We start from the raw sequence: 19,267 nt of genomic DNA, 5'->3' as shown, positions 1-19,267 counted from the left end.
GTAACCTAATTCAATGACTATTATGTAGCGAAATGGGATTAGAAAAACAGTGGTTTAGAGGGCTCACGTCACTCACTCTCAATACGGGATGCGTTGTAGTAGGGATAAGAGCGAAGATGAAGTGTTTTTCTGCTATTATTAGCGATACCGCTTACTGTACAACGTTCGCGCCGTTTGAATAAACCTTTACGTAATTCAGTCAATGGTAAATTCGAGAACTTTTGAATTGTTGTGAGATAGACTTTTCGAATTTCATTTAGTGTTGTCTCCTTTAAAAAGTCCCCATGTCAAATATCAGCCCAATCGTGCAGCAGCTTTCTTTCTCTGAACCAGGTATGGTCACAAAACTCCGTTCCCACAGAGAGACAAACATTCGATGCTACCTTCCAACCTGGGGAGCTGCGTGGTCGCAAGCGGATGCTCGTGGGTTCGAATCTTAGTAGCATCCGGTCATTCGATGTCAAAAGGACTTAAGTAAGCATGGGTTTATTCTCAGGCTTCCTTAACCTTTCCTTTGCGCTGAAATCTATAATACCCTAGTGTGACTTCCTCTTAACAAAAAAATAAGTTCCTCTTATAATAAATCTGGCCAGAAAGACGCCTTCTCCCGGAAATTAAGTGGCGAAATTTTACAGGAGGGACAAGCTTCGGTATAGTAAAACAGCAAGCGTGTAAGATGAACGGTAAAATCATATTACACATAGCACGAATAAATGATAGGCATGCCACTTCTCGATAGCGATACTGCTAATAATAGAAGTGCAAGATACTGTAACAGTAGATCAACAATTCTGATCGCAGTGAGGAAGCCCATTGAAATCTGTGTATTTTTTCATCCGTCAAAAAAATTAAAATTTAACTGCTTTGACACTCTACTTTTCGAAGTCCGATTGCGCCGAAATATTGCATGAGGACTGTTATAGAAAGGTTTTTAACTGTTTTGCTTCCGTAAGCCGGTGTGAGATTATGTCAGTAAGGGTTGGATTGTGCCATTTGTCAGCCATCTCTTCCGGGTCAGAAGACAAAAAAATATCAAAAACTTTTTGGACTTCGACAAAGATTAATTTGCGTGTATTTATCCCATATTCTCAGAATTTAGACACGATAAGGTAGCCACTAACGGTTATTATACCTACTATTTCTGTCGAGGATTCCGTGAAGTTTGTAAATGTATAAAAATTGAACATTAGAAAGATTATGAAGCATATCTCACGGCGACAGCCTGCTTAGAGATTATTAGAGAAATTTTCATAAATTTCGTTGAAAAGGTGTAAACAGGCCGCATTTTTCTTTTTACAGTTCAATTTTCAATTGACCCTATCATTAATCAATTAAAAAAAAAACACATACAACGTAATTTGTTTAAATATTTTTTATAGGTTTTATATATTTTATATATAAAGCATTTATTACAAGCATTAATAGAATTATCAATCTTCTGTTTCGCTCACATCGTCATCTTTGTTTCACCGCAATGTTCTGCTTCTCTCTTTCTCTCTTTCATTAGTCATAACTACTATCTGCTAGGTATCTCTCAAAGTCATCATTTTCCCAATCACTGTGTGTTGTTTAGGTAAGTTACTTGATTCTTAGCTTCAACATCAATGCTCATCTTCAAGTTTTTTTGTTGACTTGCAAAAAAAAAACCCGGCCGGGTTCCAGCTTCCTTCCTCGAAAACTGGCGTGCCACACAAATCGGAAGCGTTCAAGCTCTGGCAAACGCTTAAATACTTTGAGCCTGAACGGCTTTCCAAGCTCTAGGACTTTAGCTATCAATTTTTTATTTATTACTGTCATCTAATTTATATAACACAAATAGAGAATCACGGTGATTATACGTTCGTATGTTGTGTTGTATTCCGTAGGATCAAAGATCGAGCAGAGCTCCTACTAGCTGGTTGAAAGAAGTCGATTACATGATTTTCAATTTAAGTGTTCTTCACTCGTCGGATGGATAAATGAGCAAAAAGAATGTCGCTTGCGGTTCTGTTAATATGTATAGGGCAAAGATTGCAGCTTAGTTCAATAAAGCACGACCAGCCGCGTCCATCGAACGCGGTCCTGGGAAGGAACTGAAAGTAATGCAAGGCCAACGTTTTTGTGTTTTTTTTTCTCCATTTTTTCGATAGCACTTGGTTGGGTTTTTCCTGTCCACTATTTATTAAAACAAAACAATGTACTGCTTGCGTGTCTCTCTAAAACGCACGCGAACGAAAACAAAATAATTTAATGTTAATAATCGTTTGATGCTTTTTTTTTAAACATTACAGTTTAACTACTATTGCAGCAAAAGGTATCTTCGTGCCGTCTTGTTTTTTTAAGACTTTCTGGATCGTTCGTGTAGTGTATATTTTTTTTCTTTGTATTGTTCAGTTACCTCAAGTGTATGCCTTTTACTCTTGTGTGTTTCCGTGAAAAGTGTTAGCAATAATCAAACTACAATTATATGACGGTACATTTTAATCCATTTTTGCTTCCATTTTGTGTTTTTATACATAATTTAACAGATTAGAATACTAGAATTAATTATTCATTTATTTAACCATTCCTATTCTTTTTCGTTTTAAAGTCACAGCGACAATGCACTGCAGGCTTTGTGTTTTGTTGCTTCGCATGTCTTAACTTATATGTATAGTCAAACTAAACTCATCGATTTGATTTTCGTTATGGTTTCTTTTTTTTTTCTTTCTTTCGTGGTTTGATAGTATGTGTGTAGTTTTAATTAACTGCGCTCAAGCAGCCCAAGCCAGAAAATCTAGGAGCAATCCAATCATTATAATAATGGGTAATCAATCAGATAGGGGTAAGGCTGTTAACGTTATCAACATTGATATAGTATGTAATAATATATTACTTATTTGATTTTTTTTTGTTTTATTTTTCAATTTCGATAGTTTTCTTTTCATTAGCATTTTCCGTTTTAATCATGTATCACCGTGAATTTGACTTAATGCATCCGTATGAAGTAGTGTTAGAACTTGGTTTGATGCGAAATTTATGTTGCTTGATATTTATTCACAGTAGGTTCAATGAGATTTAGTTAGAAGATATATTTTTCCTCATTTCAAGTCTACCGGGTGCATTATTTTCAAACCTAGACTAACTCATTCATCGCGTTTACACCTCCCTTTGTTACAGTGATTAGCACCGGCGCCGGCGATTAGTATAAAACCGCTAAATTGAATAATGTGCCTTAATTTTCACGAGTCAAAAGTGTGCGACGGTGGAAGTTTGATTATTCATAATCGAAAGACAACAATATCTCCAAGCATGGAACTGTATTTACAGAAAGGTATTGGAGCGATCACAACACTTTAAAATAAAAACAAAATCATTTTGCTCTTCCCAAGAAATAAAACCAATTGCAAGGAACGATAGTTAGAAAGTAGACGATGTCTATAGAAGAGCGATTGATTGATAATAGATATCGTCTACCCTCGAATGATGGATTTGAAACATTGGCAAAAAATGTGGCGCAATCCATCAGTAAATCATACTGAGATGCTCGTTATCAAATATCGGAGGAATTTTCTCGTAAAGCTTACTATTTGGGACTGACCTTTGAAAACGTTCCTGCACCTGTATGATATTATTGTTCTTTGGCTGCCGTTACCGCACTTTACTAGTGAAAGCTGATTATTTGTTGGTTTCAATAAGTAGTAATAATCACATACTAACTGCTGTTTATTTCCAATATTCTCTGTAGCTGGCTTTCGCTAGTAAATAAAGTTGAGTACTTCCTCGCCGGTCCTTGTAGTAGTTGTGTATGTTATCGGAAGAAAAGCGATTGCCTTCATCACTACTTACTCGTTTACAAGAGCGACAAGTCTGGAAAATACAGCGACAAAAAAGGTTAGAATGATGGACAGCGTTGAAGAACTAAAGCCGGTAAATTGAAGCTAAACACCACGCCCAGACAGACGGTTCGAACTTGCGAACTCGGGTTGTGCACGTTGTTGTGAAAATATACAAAAAAAAAAAACAATGTGACGGCAGCCGCGAGTGGGAGAAAATCAACATTGACTGGTGTATTTACAGGAAAAGAATGCAATCAACATTAGCACTGGCAGATATACTCAACGGTGTTCACTGTGAGTGTTTATTATTTGAAATTTAAATTTTAATCTAGACGTTTCTTTGAACGCGATTCCCGTACACAGTTTTGTTTCTTATAATTTGACAAAAAGGTTTATACCTATAACAAATGTTCGATCCAAATTAAGAAAAATATTCTTTTGCTTCATGACGTAACCCATAGAAAAGACAATTAAAAATGTTAAGAAATTATGTTTGAGCCATAAAAAAATTATTTTTTCGTGGAAAATTAACTTTTTTTGGTGAAAGCTATTTTCGAATGGTTGAACTGATGAGATACGAAAACCTTTTCATTCAATTCTTATACCTTAAATAGCAATATTAATAATCAACATGTGATGTGGTATTATTTAATATTTCTTTGTTAATTAGTAAATTTAGCGACATTTTTTTTTTGTTTTGAAGCCTGCAACAAAAGGGAATGGGTTAACGCCTGCATCACTGCATCGCATGCGGTCAAAAGTGTTTTTGTCACATAATATTCAGTATAAAAATTATGAATGTTTTCATTTCAACAATTGTACGATTGGTTCATTTAAAACAACAAAATAAGAAAGAACTTCACGTTTGCAGAACAGCAGAGTCTACCACATGCTGCTTTAGAAGGAATCGACAGATGTTCCAACTATGAAGCAATGTTGTTTCTCACTTTAGCTCAAGTAGTGTGAAACTGTTTTATGTTTGTTATCATCACATTGACAATGGTTTTTCACATTCAATATTTATAACTCTCTTGATTTCTGACTTTCAAAATACTATTACAAAAAGCTCCACTACTTGCGTTATAGATTATCTATCGTTACTGACTTATTGATCACATTTTTAAGAACCTAATCTAACAACCATCCAAACTCTGCAAAGAGCTTGTTAGTATTAATAAGTTTTATTTACAGCTGCGATACTTATGACAGTATGATTTACTGCCCAAACTGCAAACTAACTATAATGAAATGGGAGGGTAACAACCGGTTCACGCAGGAGAATATCATGTGATATCGCCTATCTTGATATTAAATGTCATAGACCAAATTTCCCGAGAAAACTAGATGTATGGATTCTGATATCAAGATACGCGATATCACATGATATCCGCTAATAGTGTGAACTTTATGGCTTGTGCTGTCAATCTTTTTGAGGTTAACTCATTTCGTTAAGACCTATGATCGCTGCTTCAAATAGAGTAAACATATGATGAATGACATTTGATATCAAGGTTGACGATATCACACGATATTCGCTGTATTGTGAACGGGTTATATAAGATTCATAGAAACTGTTTATTGGGAAATTTTATAACATTTTGGACGAAAAATTGGAATAAGACCTCAATATCAAGTATCCTAAATATGGTTATATATTAGCTTGTCTCAAATTTCAACAGGTGTCCTAAAAAACAGTAACAATGGTTCCAACATGATTTACAAAACATAAAGATGTGGTAAACGAACTGCACATCATCGTAAAACACAGCATTATTTACAATCCATTCAGAACACAAACACTAACATTCACACAAGCAGATACTCGCTTAGGTAATTTAATACTAATAATGTTACGTAATATCCAGAACCTCTAGACCAACTTCACTTCCAGATATAGGTCAAAATATATTAAGTTCAAAACAAGGGCATAATTAAATACATAAAATTTGCTGGAATAATTTATACACACAGAAACACAGTAAGTGTATGTACTGAAATTTACATTGTGATAATTAAGTTGAGTACTCCGTAGTGGGCATCAACACATTTTTGTAAAAAAAATCTCAAACCCCTAAAAGTATGCAACTACTCAAGACACGGCCCACCCGCGCTTGCAATTGTACAAACGTTGCACCGTTGGAGTACATATGTATTCCGGAACAAAACGCAAGGGGCAGAACCACTCGACACAGTTCTCACTGCTACTAACCCTTTCGGCAACTCAGCTGGGAGTGTATTGACCCCATCCGAATCATTCAGCAGCACGGATGGCGGCCAGCAGGCAACCATAAATAAATGCGATGACATACAGCATCAGTGCCGATTGTTTGTAGACGAGATCTTTCGTGGGTGCGCGATGTTTTTTTGAGTGTGCATTTTTTTATGAATATGTGGAGTAGAGTGCGCGTTTACAGGATGAGAAAGGCGTAGGATAGTGACAGAAAAAGCGGCGGTGTTTTGAAGCGTTGCGTGGTTTGGTGTTGGAATTTGGAAAAACAGTAAAAGAAAGATGAATAACGTAAGCTGTTTTGCAGTGTGCTAGGGAAAGAAGCATCTGCAGAACTAGAATCAACCAAATAAATTATTTATCACATCATTCAAACCTACGATTCTAGTACTACAAAATAATCTTCCAAACAAAGCTTTTGATTGTTCTAAGGATATTTGCTAAAGTATAGTACAACACGGAACCAGAATAATTCACACTAGCCACACTGAGAAAAAAACGTATATGAAATTATCGTAGTGACTGTGAAACTATTGTAACAATTAAATTTTTTCTCAGTGTAACTTCTGGATAAGACCGGGGTGCGCTTTAAAAGAACTAGCCAAGCAAACTTAGATGAATTTACCTCGGTTGTCTTGACTGTCGGATGCTGCGACTAGCCTCGCAGAGTTATTGTTTAGGAAATTGCTACTACTGATCAAATTTGCATCGCCGGTGGTGAACAGGGAAGGGGAAGCTGAGGTACCGTTGTTACTACTATTAATCAGAAGATGATCGCTAAAATTGTTGTTGTTGTTAAGGTTCAAATTAAACGGATCGTCGCTGGCGAGGACGGTCGCACTTTGCTGCTGTGGCACTTCATCGGCCAGCGAGCTCTGAAAACTACCGAAATCGATCAACTGGCCAGCTGTTGTGGCAGTGGTCGTTGTCACATTGGTAAATGTTGTCGAATCCAGGAGATTGTGATTTTCGTTGTTCTGCTCGGCGACAACGTCGGCTGCTGACGAGAGTGTAAAATCGACTGCTGTTGCAGTAGCGCTGGGACTACTGGTGTCGAATGTCACTAGGAATGGTTTCGTGGCACTGTCAACAGCCGGTAGATCTTGTGTACTAAAGATGTTTGGGGTGAAAAAAGAAGAAAACGGGATAAAACTGTAGGTTAATGCTGCCGGACTCGTTTCTGGGTAATGCCACTAGCTTTGCTAGATAAAGCTTGAACACATAACAAAAAATAACTGCTATTGGAAATCGAACATAAAATACTATAGCTAGTAACTGTTGCACATGTGAATGGACAAGGAGCGGAAAACTGTAGTTATGGATCATATGCAAACACGTTTCAATTAGTTGGTATATTGAAATTCGATTTGTGCATTTGAATGCAATCTAGTACTACCAAGCATTTCTTAGTGATTATTCATTTCCGTATCATGAAGCAGATAACGATTAAGAGAAACAATAGACGTCTAATGCAGATTACAGTGCATGTTTGATTTTTTTCCAATTCGAATGAACGCATTATTTATGGTTACACAAGCTCACACGAAAACCAACGTTAGTCAGGGTTGATGATGATTAACACTAACGAAGTCTTTGACAAACGAAATATAGGTACCTATCGCCGTCGGCAAGAAATATTACATTTGTACTGTGTCTTTATAGGCATGAAACGTTTTTTTTCACTTTTGTTCTTACGACTAGGACTCTACACACTCTCAAATGCACATGGCACTCTAACTATCCGCCACACGTAATCTAGAAAAGAATCGGACAATGTGGACATGTTAGATCTTCTTTGATTACACACGAGTAGTTTCACGAAGAGGTACAATTACGACTTCAACATAGACTTACGACAGGGAAATTGGAAGATGCGAGCTACTGTAAGTGCGGTTTTTGTGTGGCATCAGTTTTGGATTTAGTATACGACTCTAAAATACCGAATCATCTACTATCAGACTGATCGTCCCATGATGTTGACCGAAATTTCAATGAACACATAAGCTAGAAGCAAGTTTTTGTTGTCTAACCAGCATGTAATCACAAAAACTCGCAACATAGTAAGACGCTGGAATGCTTCAGATGTGGTTTGTCTCGAAAATTGGAAGCTGATCTGGATAAGACAACATAACAAAAAAACGATAAAATAAGAAGAATGGTACTTACAACACATTATCAATACTGCCGTTCTTGTGACCGTTCGTCTGACCGCTCATGATCGCATCCTCAATAATCAGCTCGGTCGTTTCGGCAATCGTCGTTGCACCGGACGTCGACTTGCCATTGGTTGTAGCTCCTACTGGCGACGAGCTTGACTCCAGTGACGAGGGTTGCTGACTGCTACCGATCCCACTGCCACCGTTGCTGTTCAGATTGTTGTTAAAGCTGCCTAGCAGAAAGTTCTCCTTCTCCGTTACCGAGCGCTCGTAGTCAGCGCTGCTGTTGCTCTTTCCGGAGTTAGAAACGGCTACACTCTCTTCATTTCTATCATTATTGTTGTTATGATTATTGTTCAAGCTACTGCTGTTGTTGTTATTATTGTTATTATTTTGCTGATTGACCTCGCTTCCCACATCTACAAGCGACAGCGACTGAACATCCTGGGCCAACTGGTCCACTTTATCGCTAGTTGGTGCTTCTGCTGGAACTGGAAATGCCACATCCGTTTCCGACGGCTGGGGATCTGTTGAACCCAGCATGGATTCGGTCATTGACATCGTTGGATCGAGCAGAGCTGCTGGGTTATCAGATGTCACAATCTGACTTTTACTCATGACGTCATCTTTGTTTTCATCGGATTGCTAAAACAACATAGAATGTTAATGAATAGATTAACGTAATCGTAAGCTTCAAAGTCTATTTTAAAGATTCAAGTCTTAGTACTAAAAAAAACTTTACTCAAGTTCGTCGAACCTTACGCTGAGAAACATGATGAAGCATTTTATAAGAAATAACCCGAGAATTAAAAGCTACCAAATTTAGCGGGAGCTTTAGCATATTTAATGAATTCTTAACTGATCGAACCCAAAAAGTGAGTATGGAGAAACAATTCAACTCACCTTGGTAGGCGTATTATTAGCGCTACCCTTGGCGCGCGTTCTGGACATGATAGCTTCCACGCGTTTTCGTCGTTCCTCGCGCTCCTTCTCCTCCTTCTTAAGTCTTTCGGCCATTTCGACACGCTGTCGTTCGGCTTCCTCCCGTGCCTTACGTTCCGATTCCTCGCGTTCGGCCTTCTGGCGAGCTTCTTCTTCGCGACGCAGACGTTCCTCCTCGTCGCGTTTCTTGGCCTCTTCTATGGCCTGCTGGAGACGTTCCTCGTCGAGGCGCCGTTGTTCCTCCGCCAGACGAATCGTTTCCTCTTCGAGCTTGCGAAGGCGCTCTTCTTCCTCTAGCTGGCGCTGTATTTCTGCTGCTTCCTCGGCGGCCACACGTTGACGTTCGAGTTCTGCCTGACGTTCAGCTTCTTCGCGAGCCTGACGGCGACGCTCGGCCAGCGCAGCTTTCGCTTCCTCTTCCGTGGTAATGCGTTTAGCGATCATTGATGCTGTCATTAAATCATTCGTAGATCCGTCTCCGTTTTGGTCTGGTTCCAAGAGGTTCGCTTCCTTAGTTTCATCTTGCTTTTCTTCGTGATTACTAATTTCCAAGCTCTTCAACTGTGGTTGATGCTCTTCCATTGCCGAATCGATTTGCACTTCTTCTGTTTTAATCTCAGTTACTATGGTTTGCTGCTGTTCGGCTGTTTCAACTACGGTGGTAGAAACGGAAACGGTTTCCGATTGTATCAAAACTTGCTCCTGTTTTTGCTCCACCGTCTCTGTATTTTCCTCAGCACTTTTAGCACTGACCGAAGATCCTTGCTTGACTAAAGTTTGCCCCTGTTGCAATGCCACCAGCGATGACTCGTCCACTTTTGGTTTCGGTTTCTGTGTTTTCTGCTGTAGCGAATCGTTTAGGGTTCGGTTAGTCTTATCCGGTCCCGGTGACTGCAGAGGAGTTGATGATGCCTTCGGGGTACCACGAGCACTGCTAATGCGTACTTTTTCCGCTGAGGAGTGCTTTTTGGTAGCACTGTCCACCGCTGGTGCCACCCTGACCGGGGTGCTGGTGCCACTTTGAGAACGTTTGCGCTCCACTGAAGTGCCACCACTAGTGCCACTGCTAGCTGCGGATATTTTCGGAAGTGGGGGTTTCTCTGGAATGATAGAGAGAAATTGAGTACACGAGCGGTTTAGTGTGAATCTGATTCCAGCAATACTGTTTCCCCCGAATGTGTTCAAGAGGTGTGGTTTTACAAGCGTGAACTAAGACTTTTCAAGATTTTCTCTGTTAATCCACATTAACACATTCGTTGAGTTGTTGAGTATTGCTCAAATCAGACAGCTTCTTAATTAAAATTTTGTATAAAAAGTTAGTGCTCTTGCATCGAATGAACTGTGCAACTTACACCGTATATTCTTTGGAATAATTTACTAACTGTAAAGAAAAACGCACTAGCACAATAAAATTGAGCAAAAGTACAACTGAATTTAGTTAACACAAAATAAATTACAAACTCAGTTCTAGCTAAGATACCAAAACCAAAAAAAAAAATATTTTTATTAAAACATTGAAAAACTAATGTTATAAATAAAAAAACAATACTTAAGAATTGATATATTTTATAAGACATTATATTACACTAACAAGGGGCTGCATTCCAACAGCTTGCAGATTCATTCTAGAGAGATTTTACTTTATACAAAGAATACAAAGTACTCGCAATGTCTAGCGAAATTTGCGAGTGAGAAGTAATAAATCCCCTGAAGGACAGATCTACTACTTTCTTGGTATAGCTAGTGAACGTGTTAGTTTATTGTCCATCAAGGGTCGTGCGGATGGCGTTCAGTGATTCCGAAGAGGTGAACGGAGTGTGACGAACGGTGTGGATCCAAGTTGGCAGGATGTGGCGGACGGTATTGGTAGGCGGGTGAAAATTCGTGGAGATTTGCGATGGCAGTGAGGGGAGAAGAAAGGGTGGTTGATGAACGTCGCAGAAACAAGAGGGACAAACCTTCTTTCGGACCGGCTGAAACTCCCGTCACGGCAATGGAGAACGGGCGCGGCCTGCGGGGATGACTGGTGGCCGCTGGCATCGAACGTCGGTACACGACACCGGAAGCTGTGGTTGAGCTGGACATTGCACTGCCTGGACGGGACGCTGTTAGACTGTTGGGCGTTATTTCCCCTGAACGCAAACCTGCGAGATGGTGATATATAGAAGTGGAAGTAGATGATGATATAATGCGGGGGGTATAGTGCGAGCGGGAAAGTGAAATGAGAGGACGATTTGTGGGTTGTACAGGGGAGGAAACAGGAGTAAACAGATTTTCGGAACTTCGCTTGAGGAGACAGGAGATTGCTGATTTCACGGGAAACTGCTTTTCGGGTAAATCAAGGTGACATGTAGGAAAGTTTTATGATATTTGAGTGTTTGTAATGATGTTTCTTAACCATTCTTATAGTATTTGTGATGAAATGCATTCATAGCAAAGCCTGAAGATAGCGATTATAAGAACATATTAAGCTAGGATGATACGAAAAAATTAATTGCGAATCTACAGCACACACTAGTTTAGAAACTACTCTAATTCTACAGCATTCTATAATATGAAGCAAAAATGCGGGAAGTAATAAAGCATAATAAAAGCAGCTTTCATATTGTCTGTATAAGTCATTTGTTTCCGTTTTTTGAGTCAAGTTTCGCATTTCTCTATTAATAACCAACCACAACCACATTAACTACTGCACCCAGCTTAACTTAACACATAACAAATTTTCGCCAGCCTACACCAAACAAAAACCCAACAACCAATTGGTAAGAAATAAGTTCACCGCTAATAAGAACAACCAGTAATAACATAGAATTGCAGCTTTCGACGAAGAAAACAATCGATCGGAATAATCATTCCGATGAATCGGCAATTTAGTGCTGGTTCGATATTAATAATCGCATCCGCAACGATGTGCACACCTATTACGAGGAACTTCGTTCCGTTCCGTACTCGATTCCGGCTAATAAAGAAGAGCGCGTTTTATTGCGATAATTAACCACACAACCCATTACCCCCTTCTTCTAGCGGATCTGCTGATTTTTTTTCTTTGCTATCTTTCGTGAATTATCCAAGCGTGTATGTCCGAAAAATCTTTCTCGATACAGGAAACCCAGAAACGATGGGCTGTTAATGACCTACTTTCGTGTTGGCCAATTCGATGGAAATGTGGAGAATTTCGAAACCGCGTCTACCTTTCAGTGAAGCTTTTGATTTCGTTTACCGGCTAATTAAAAACTAGAGTGCATAGATAATTAAGATCCCTTAGGTTTTGTGAGAATTCAAAAGTGGTGTTTTGCATGTAGTGGAAATAAGTATACTAAATTGGAAAACTGCTCAATATAGAAATAACCAAACATTTTTCAGTTGTCGCATCACTGATAATTACTAAAATTGAGAAGAAAAGTTTCAGTTTATCGCGAATAGATTCGCGTAGATATTTAGAAACAGAAAAAACAACGATTTTTGAGACATAATTTAAAACATGCCGGGAAATATTCAACTTCGAAAGTGCAAAACTATTTCTTCGATTGAACTGTTAATTTATTCCCTTGTCAAATTGACTGATAGTTTGAAGTTTCAATGTACATTCTTTCAAATTGAAAGGCACTTGATTAATCAATCATAACTTTAATATTTTTGAATATTTTGTTTATGTTCAGAAAATTTATAATAAGTTTGGTACAACTACAAACAGAGACAAACTTTGAATGTGTTTTATGGTGAAATTTAAAAAGCTTTTAAAAGATTAACAGAAATATTCAGCAACCCAAACCAGCACTAATTGAAAGCGGTTTATGTAAATTGTTCCGACATTTCGATCTGGGCCTTGGTCTTTCCCAAAGGGGAGTAATCGATTTTTTGGTTAAAACTTCACACGAAAGTGATTCCTCGACCATAAATACTGTCTTTGGTAAAGATGTAAATGAGAACCAGAACAAGTTATTGAGAGCTGCAGTTTTCCATGCGAAAAATAAACTGATGCATATTTAGGCGATTGAAAACCAAAGATCGCTTTCTTGAGGCTAATATAGTTTTGCTTCAAATTTTTAACAATTTTTTTATTTGAATGAGAATGTGACTCCCAAAAACCCTTTTTTCTCAAATATCATATCAAATCATATTTGAATGAAATTTACATAAATGGTGGTCAACACAGGATTTACCTAGAGCTCAGACTGGAAAATAATGAATAATTATAGCTTTTCAACCATTCCTGTAAGTTTCGGTGCCCCTAGCGAAAATAAAAGTGCGTCGAAAGGCCATAGAGTATTTGCTCACCGGGTTCGTCACTTTCACGTTTGCTTACGGAAAACTTCATTCAAGTCTCTGAAGACTTAACGCACTTCCGAGCTGGCTAAAAGCATTACAATTCATCGAAAGCGTCACGAATACTGTTCAATTTTAAATGATTATAACTCTGTCAGTTTTCCACTGATTTCCTTCATTCTTGCAGCAATTGATTGTAAAAATAGCTATGCGTCCATCAAAATGCAGAAAATTGTGATTTTTTTAAGCTAAATATTTTTTCAGCACATGTCATTTGAATTCCAAGATGACGATTTCTGCATTCAGGAAAACACCCTAAAATGACCAAATACCACCTAATATGGGTATTGCTGGAATCGAGATGATGCCCAGAGACCGGAAATCGATTCCAGACGTCATATTGACATCAAAGATGGTGACTTTTGGTTTCCAGAAAACACCCAAAAATCCACAAATATGGGTATTTTTGAACTCAGAATGATATCTAGGGGTAAACAATCGAACTGAAAGAACTAGTTCTTTTTAACAGCTTACTCGCTCTTCTAGTCGATCAAAAAGTTTTCTTCCTTTTTTTAAAAAAAAAACTGACTCATATGATCAGCTCGCGACCGGATTGCCTGCATCTATAAGACTCAGAAGATCAATGAACCCGTTTATTCGCTCTTTTCGTACCACTTTTGCCATCCATTCGTGTGCGTACCTGGCGTTAGCCAAAGAGCTGTGTCTGAACTGTGGCAAGTTAATTTTTTGCTTGCTCTCGCGGCTGGTAGATGGTTATGCATAGCAGAGCAGACAGCCGCAGACAGCCGATGGCAGCTGGTTCCTGGGAGTTCTATTGCAGTTTTGTGCGCGGCTTTGCGCTTAGTAAGAGGGGTGTAAAGATTTCACAACTTTTTGCTTGAAGGAAGGGGTGAGTTACCGTCTTTTAGAAACTCAGAAAGTGCGTTAAGTCTTCAGAGACTAGAATGAAGTTTTCTGGATCTTCACTAAGGGCACCAGAAATTACTTACTTACAAATTTCACAATAATTGTTAAAAAAGCTATAATCTTTCTTTTTTCCAGTTTGCTTCAGTGTAATTCAGTACTTTTAGAAAAAATGAATTTGATTGAAAAATTCTTAAAAACTTAACTTTTAAGCGTCACTTACAAATTACGAAGTGACATTTTTTTTACATTTTCGACCCCTTTTGGAGGACCCTTTATAATAGGGGGTATAATAAGGCTTCGTAAGGTTTTTTTTTAACCTCATCCTCCCATAAATCCTTTTATGCTATTATTTGAGGAAGAAGCATGTTTTTGAACGTAGCATATTCATAGCAAATAGAAACAAAGCAAGTTAACCAGATCAATTCATATAACTTTAAAGTGAATAAAAGTGAAAATTAGGTAATCAAAGTACATAATCATTCAGTTGAGGTGAACTCACTGCTTTCCCAGACTTGGTATTCTCCTCAGGCGGTTCAGCATGAGCGCAGAGTATAGTAGCTTAGTGCACTGCTCTTTTCTTTCTGTTTTGTGCTGTGTTTCTGCCGCTGGGAAAAAAACTGACACACTTGTTGCTTACATCACAGCTGAGCGAAACGAGATTGGTGAATCACTCTAGTGAGAATACACACAAGTACGCCGGGATGTGCATTGCTGAGAGAAATTCGATAGATTTTCTCGAATCCCCCTCTTCCTCTTTGTAAGCAGTCGTAACAAATTTGGATACTCCCTTCTCTCGATAAAACCTCACGTAATTTGTGGATGATTCCCGAATGAAAATGTTTCTAACATTTCTGGTTTCTCCTTTTTTTTGTATTAGCATAAAATTTGTTATTTTCTAATCGTCTAAACTTTAATTCGAAATAACTTGAAAACGGTTTTATCTACGAAGTTAATCATTACAAACGTTGAAATTAAACTTTTCTCTGAAAAAATACACCGTATAAAACTAAAAAAAATTCAAACAAAATAAGAAAAAAATTAAAATTAAAAAAAAACTGCTCTTTTTATCTAAGTTTATTAAATTTATGTTATGTCTTCAGCAAAATTGTACATACTTGAAATTTATTGCCGAAAACGACATCACTGAGTGCTTTTCAAAAATAAATCGTGAGCATTACATCTTTATGACACAGATGAACACAGGATCATCTGTGCAAAGTTTCAGCCAAATCAAAAGTGGAAATCTTAAAATATATCAAAATTGGTACATTTTCCGTGGAAATAGCTTTTATCTGAGTTTTTGATGTTGGTTTGTTGATTTTCGCTTTGTTTTTGAGATTGTAAATCTCTTACTCGCACTTATAATCATGACATAAGCACAGTAGCATATAGAATGCTTACTTACTCTGCGCTATGTTGCGCACGAAAAGCACAGTGCTGCTTCTAATGTCTGATTAAATTATAAATAGGGGCATATGTTAGGTTCACCTTCAAATCTTTCTCGTAACATCTTAATAAAAAATGCAGTAAAATAAGGAGCTTCCATGAGAAACGAAGAAAAACGTTTTTAACTAACTCACATTGTATAAAGAGTACGCTTTAAAAAGAGCAATTCCACAAAAAAACGGACAATCAATATAATCGACCATTTTTGATTTGGCTGAAACTTTGCATAGACGATTCTGTAGGCAAAAGATGCCATTTTGTGCTATTAGTTCAATTTTTGGGACACGACTCATTTTTGAGAAGCTATTGGAAAATGCAATTTTGGGAAGGTATTGATGATTGCAAATATTAGGGCCGAAACGGTTTGTTTGATCGATGTGACGTCTTCGACAAAGTTGTAGATAATAATTTAGTCTTTCCAAAAAAATATTTATTTTTTGAGAAAAAGTTGAAAGAAAAAATAAAAGTAATTATCTAAAAAGCTCATTTTTTCAAAATCTAATTTTTTTCATAAAAACTACAAACGATTACCTAAACAATGCAACCGGTCCGATCATGGAGAAATTAAGAATGAAAAAGTAACGATTTTTTGAAAAAAAAAGAAAGATGGCGGTAGAAATATTTTTAATTTACAATAGAGCATTCTATGGGGAATCTAAAATATTTTTACAGTCAAAACGGTTTGTTTGATTGACATAGTGTCTTCAGCAAACTTGTAGATGATAATTTTGTCCTTCCATAAAAAAACGTAACCTGTAAAAAAAATTTTTTTTTTTTTCAAAAAATCATAGCTTTTGTAGTTTTTATAAAAAAAATAGATTTTTAAAAAATGAGCTTTTTTAAGAAAATTAATTTTTAATTTATCTTTTACCTTTTTTTTCAAGAAAAAAAAAAACAAAACTCTGTCGAAGACGTAACACCGATCAAACAAACCGTTCTAGCCCAAAAAAATCAATACCTTCCCCAAATAGCATTTCCCAAAAGCTTCTCAAAAACGAATCATGTTCCAAAAAATTGAACCAATAACACAAAATGGCATCTTTTGCCTATAGGAACGTCTATGCAAAGTTTCAGTCAAATCAAAAATGACAAAAATTGAACCTGGGGCAATTTTTGTGGAACTGCTCAAAAGCATTCTATTGAGCATCCAGTTAACAATTTTATTCCTGTCTCCTAGCTATTATTTGTTGATAGCTAGACCAAGGTACCAAAAAGTTTGAAGATTAGATTTTTAGTAGCTCTATGAAGAGCTAGGTCCAACTCTGCATGGGCATAATTTATGGAAAACATTTATGGAGACATTTTTTTCTCAAAAACAATAAACTGGCTGCCATGAGGCACGAACAGTGCTACTATCGTAACTTATTTTATACCAATTGGTTATGTGGTGGTGATCTATTGAAGCAATGATAAACTTTTTCCGCATGACTTTATCGTTCTGGTTTCTCATTCTCTTTCAAAAGTACTCCCACCCAAGTTAATGGTGCAAAAGTATGTGTTTTTTTCGACACTTTCTTTATCTTAGACCATAAGGCATAAGTTATAATTGGCTCCGTAAAACATTAATTTGTATTGTGCCGTGTCAAATAAATGTGTGAACAAAAAAAACACTTTCTTATTTTACTTTTTAGTACATAGGGGGGATGGGGGTAAGACGAACATGGGACTTGTTCTAACGCTTAGCGTTTTTTTTTTGCCAAATTGTCCCGGCCACCTTTTCACCAAGTTAGTAGATGATTTTCGAACCACCCTTCCAATGTTTACATCTGTCAAAAAATTAACAAATTTTGAAAATAGGCTACGAGTTCGCGTGCGGATGTAATTTTTGCGTGTACGAGAATAAGATTTTTTTTCCTCAATTTCCCGTTTTTTTTCGGTGTTGGTTCATTTTCCGGTTATTTAAAACATGCCTGACCTATACGTGAAAAGATACAGGTAAAGCATTTAATTATTGAAAAACTATGAGGGTTTGGAAATTGTATGTACTGGTGGGGTAAGACGATCCCACCACCGGGGTGGGTAAGACGGGCAGTGTTTGTAGTATTATTTCCTTCAAACTAAGGTATGTCTCGTTGGCACCCGTCAAACGTGCACCGAAAGTCAACTGGCCGCTGTTAGACACGAAGTGGACTGCGAAATGTCGGTTCGTGCTACCGTGGTAAAATACGGCATCCCTATGACCACTTCGAAGAGGCGGATTGCATAAACTTTTTTTTTTTTCATTGAAAACTTCTGTCTGAAATTAAAAATGGTTCAAGATTTAATCCACTGCATAATAAATGACTATTGTTGTCTCTGAAAAACTTCGGAACCCTGTCTCCGGAGTATGACCAGAGTCATCCAAAACGTTCAAAATATCCTTCATGTGTGTTTGCGTTTCACGTTTTGTTAATTCATAACATTAAAAAAGCTGAACTCGTCGTTTATTGCTAGTTTCCTTAACATGTCCGTCTTACTCACACCACCTGTCCATTTTACCCGCACACTCAACAAAAAACGAATTTTACAATCAAGTTTTTATTGTTTTAAAAAATATAAAAAACGATTTTCAATTGCAAAACCAAATACTACGCATCGAAGTACTTGTGTCAACCTATAATGTAAGGGGTTAAGGTCCCAAAAACATGTTGTTTCACACGTAAAAACTTGCTGTTTCCTTAACATGTCTGTCTTGCCCCCTCCCCCGTATATCCAAAAGTGTATGAGCTGAATTTATTGTTTGTTGAATGTTGAGTTTTTTTTCACAGTTGGATGTACGTAAAACTATCGTTGGAAAGAACAGTAGGGATGTATAATAAGACGGGAAAATACGTTTTATAGTTGTTAGAAGCTGTTTAAGAAACTAACTATATTTGAGAATTTACTTTACGAACTAATTTCATTTTTTGTCATATGACTTACATTTTAAGTTTAGTAAAGCGGCAATGTATGCAGTTTGCGAGAATGCGAAAATGAACGGGAATAGAAGGTGTGACTTTTAGGCTTAGAAAAAACTTTCCCTCGTCCAGCCGGGACTCGAACCCGCGTGGAGAGACCACTCTCTCAGTTACAGAAATAAACTCCCACAGGGCAGTGTGTGCAGCTCATCGTGGCGTGCTGAGATACGGGAATACAATAGTAGAGGGTGACTCGACTTTGGTTTAGAACTAGTTATACCTTTCCCAGTAGTTTAATTGGCTAAAACACCTTGCCGGAGACAACGGAGATCGCGGGTTCGAGTCCCGTCTGGACGAGGAAAAAAATTTTCTAAGCCCGAAAGTCACACCTCCTATTCCCGTTCATTTTTGCAATCTCGCAAACTGCATACATTGCCCGCTTTACAAGGTAAACTTAAAATATATTTGTGAAGATTTTTGGATCCAAATAGAATTTTTTGAGCTAAAAATGTTGTAACCGAAAACATCTATTGGTATAGAATTTTTAGATACGTGCATTAATAACGAAGAATACAAATGGTCAGTTGTAAGTAAATAGCTATACTCATCTATACAATAACAGAAATATTC

The 19,267-nt window shown here is 37.5% G+C and overlaps 1 protein-coding gene across 32 annotated transcripts in view; it reads right to left on the bottom strand.

Moving 5' to 3' along the window:
• Positions 1 to 1,354: 1,354 nt before the first annotated feature.
• The window catches only part of LOC129730917 (capping protein inhibiting regulator of actin dynamics), a 281,403-nt gene continuing 263,490 nt past the window's right edge, over positions 1,355 to 19,267 (bottom strand). For 26 of the 32 annotated variants that reach the window (XM_055690544.1, XM_055690551.1, XM_055690549.1 and 23 more), the window contains 5 exons: positions 11,081 to 11,266; positions 9,084 to 10,222; positions 8,191 to 8,825; positions 6,650 to 7,134; positions 1,355 to 3,828 (listed from right to left, as the gene is read on the bottom strand). In XM_055690544.1, the coding sequence (XP_055546519.1) occupies positions 3,812 to 3,828; positions 6,650 to 7,134; positions 8,191 to 8,825; positions 9,084 to 10,222; positions 11,081 to 11,266 (2,462 nt within the window). In that variant the 3' untranslated portion in view covers positions 1,355 to 3,811. Of the gene's footprint in view, positions 3,829 to 6,649; positions 7,135 to 7,639; positions 7,780 to 8,190; positions 8,826 to 9,083; positions 10,223 to 11,080; positions 11,267 to 19,267 lie in introns of those variants that run through there. The other 6 variants (XM_055690536.1, XM_055690559.1, XM_055690561.1 and 3 more) reach the window with 3 other exon arrangements.

This window comes from Wyeomyia smithii, chromosome 3 (assembly GCF_029784165.1).
Source record: "Wyeomyia smithii strain HCP4-BCI-WySm-NY-G18 chromosome 3, ASM2978416v1, whole genome shotgun sequence".
NCBI lineage: Eukaryota > Metazoa > Arthropoda > Insecta > Diptera > Culicidae > Wyeomyia > Wyeomyia smithii.
Note: the sequence above shows the minus strand (reverse complement) of the source record. Positions and strands in the feature narration are given on the sequence as shown.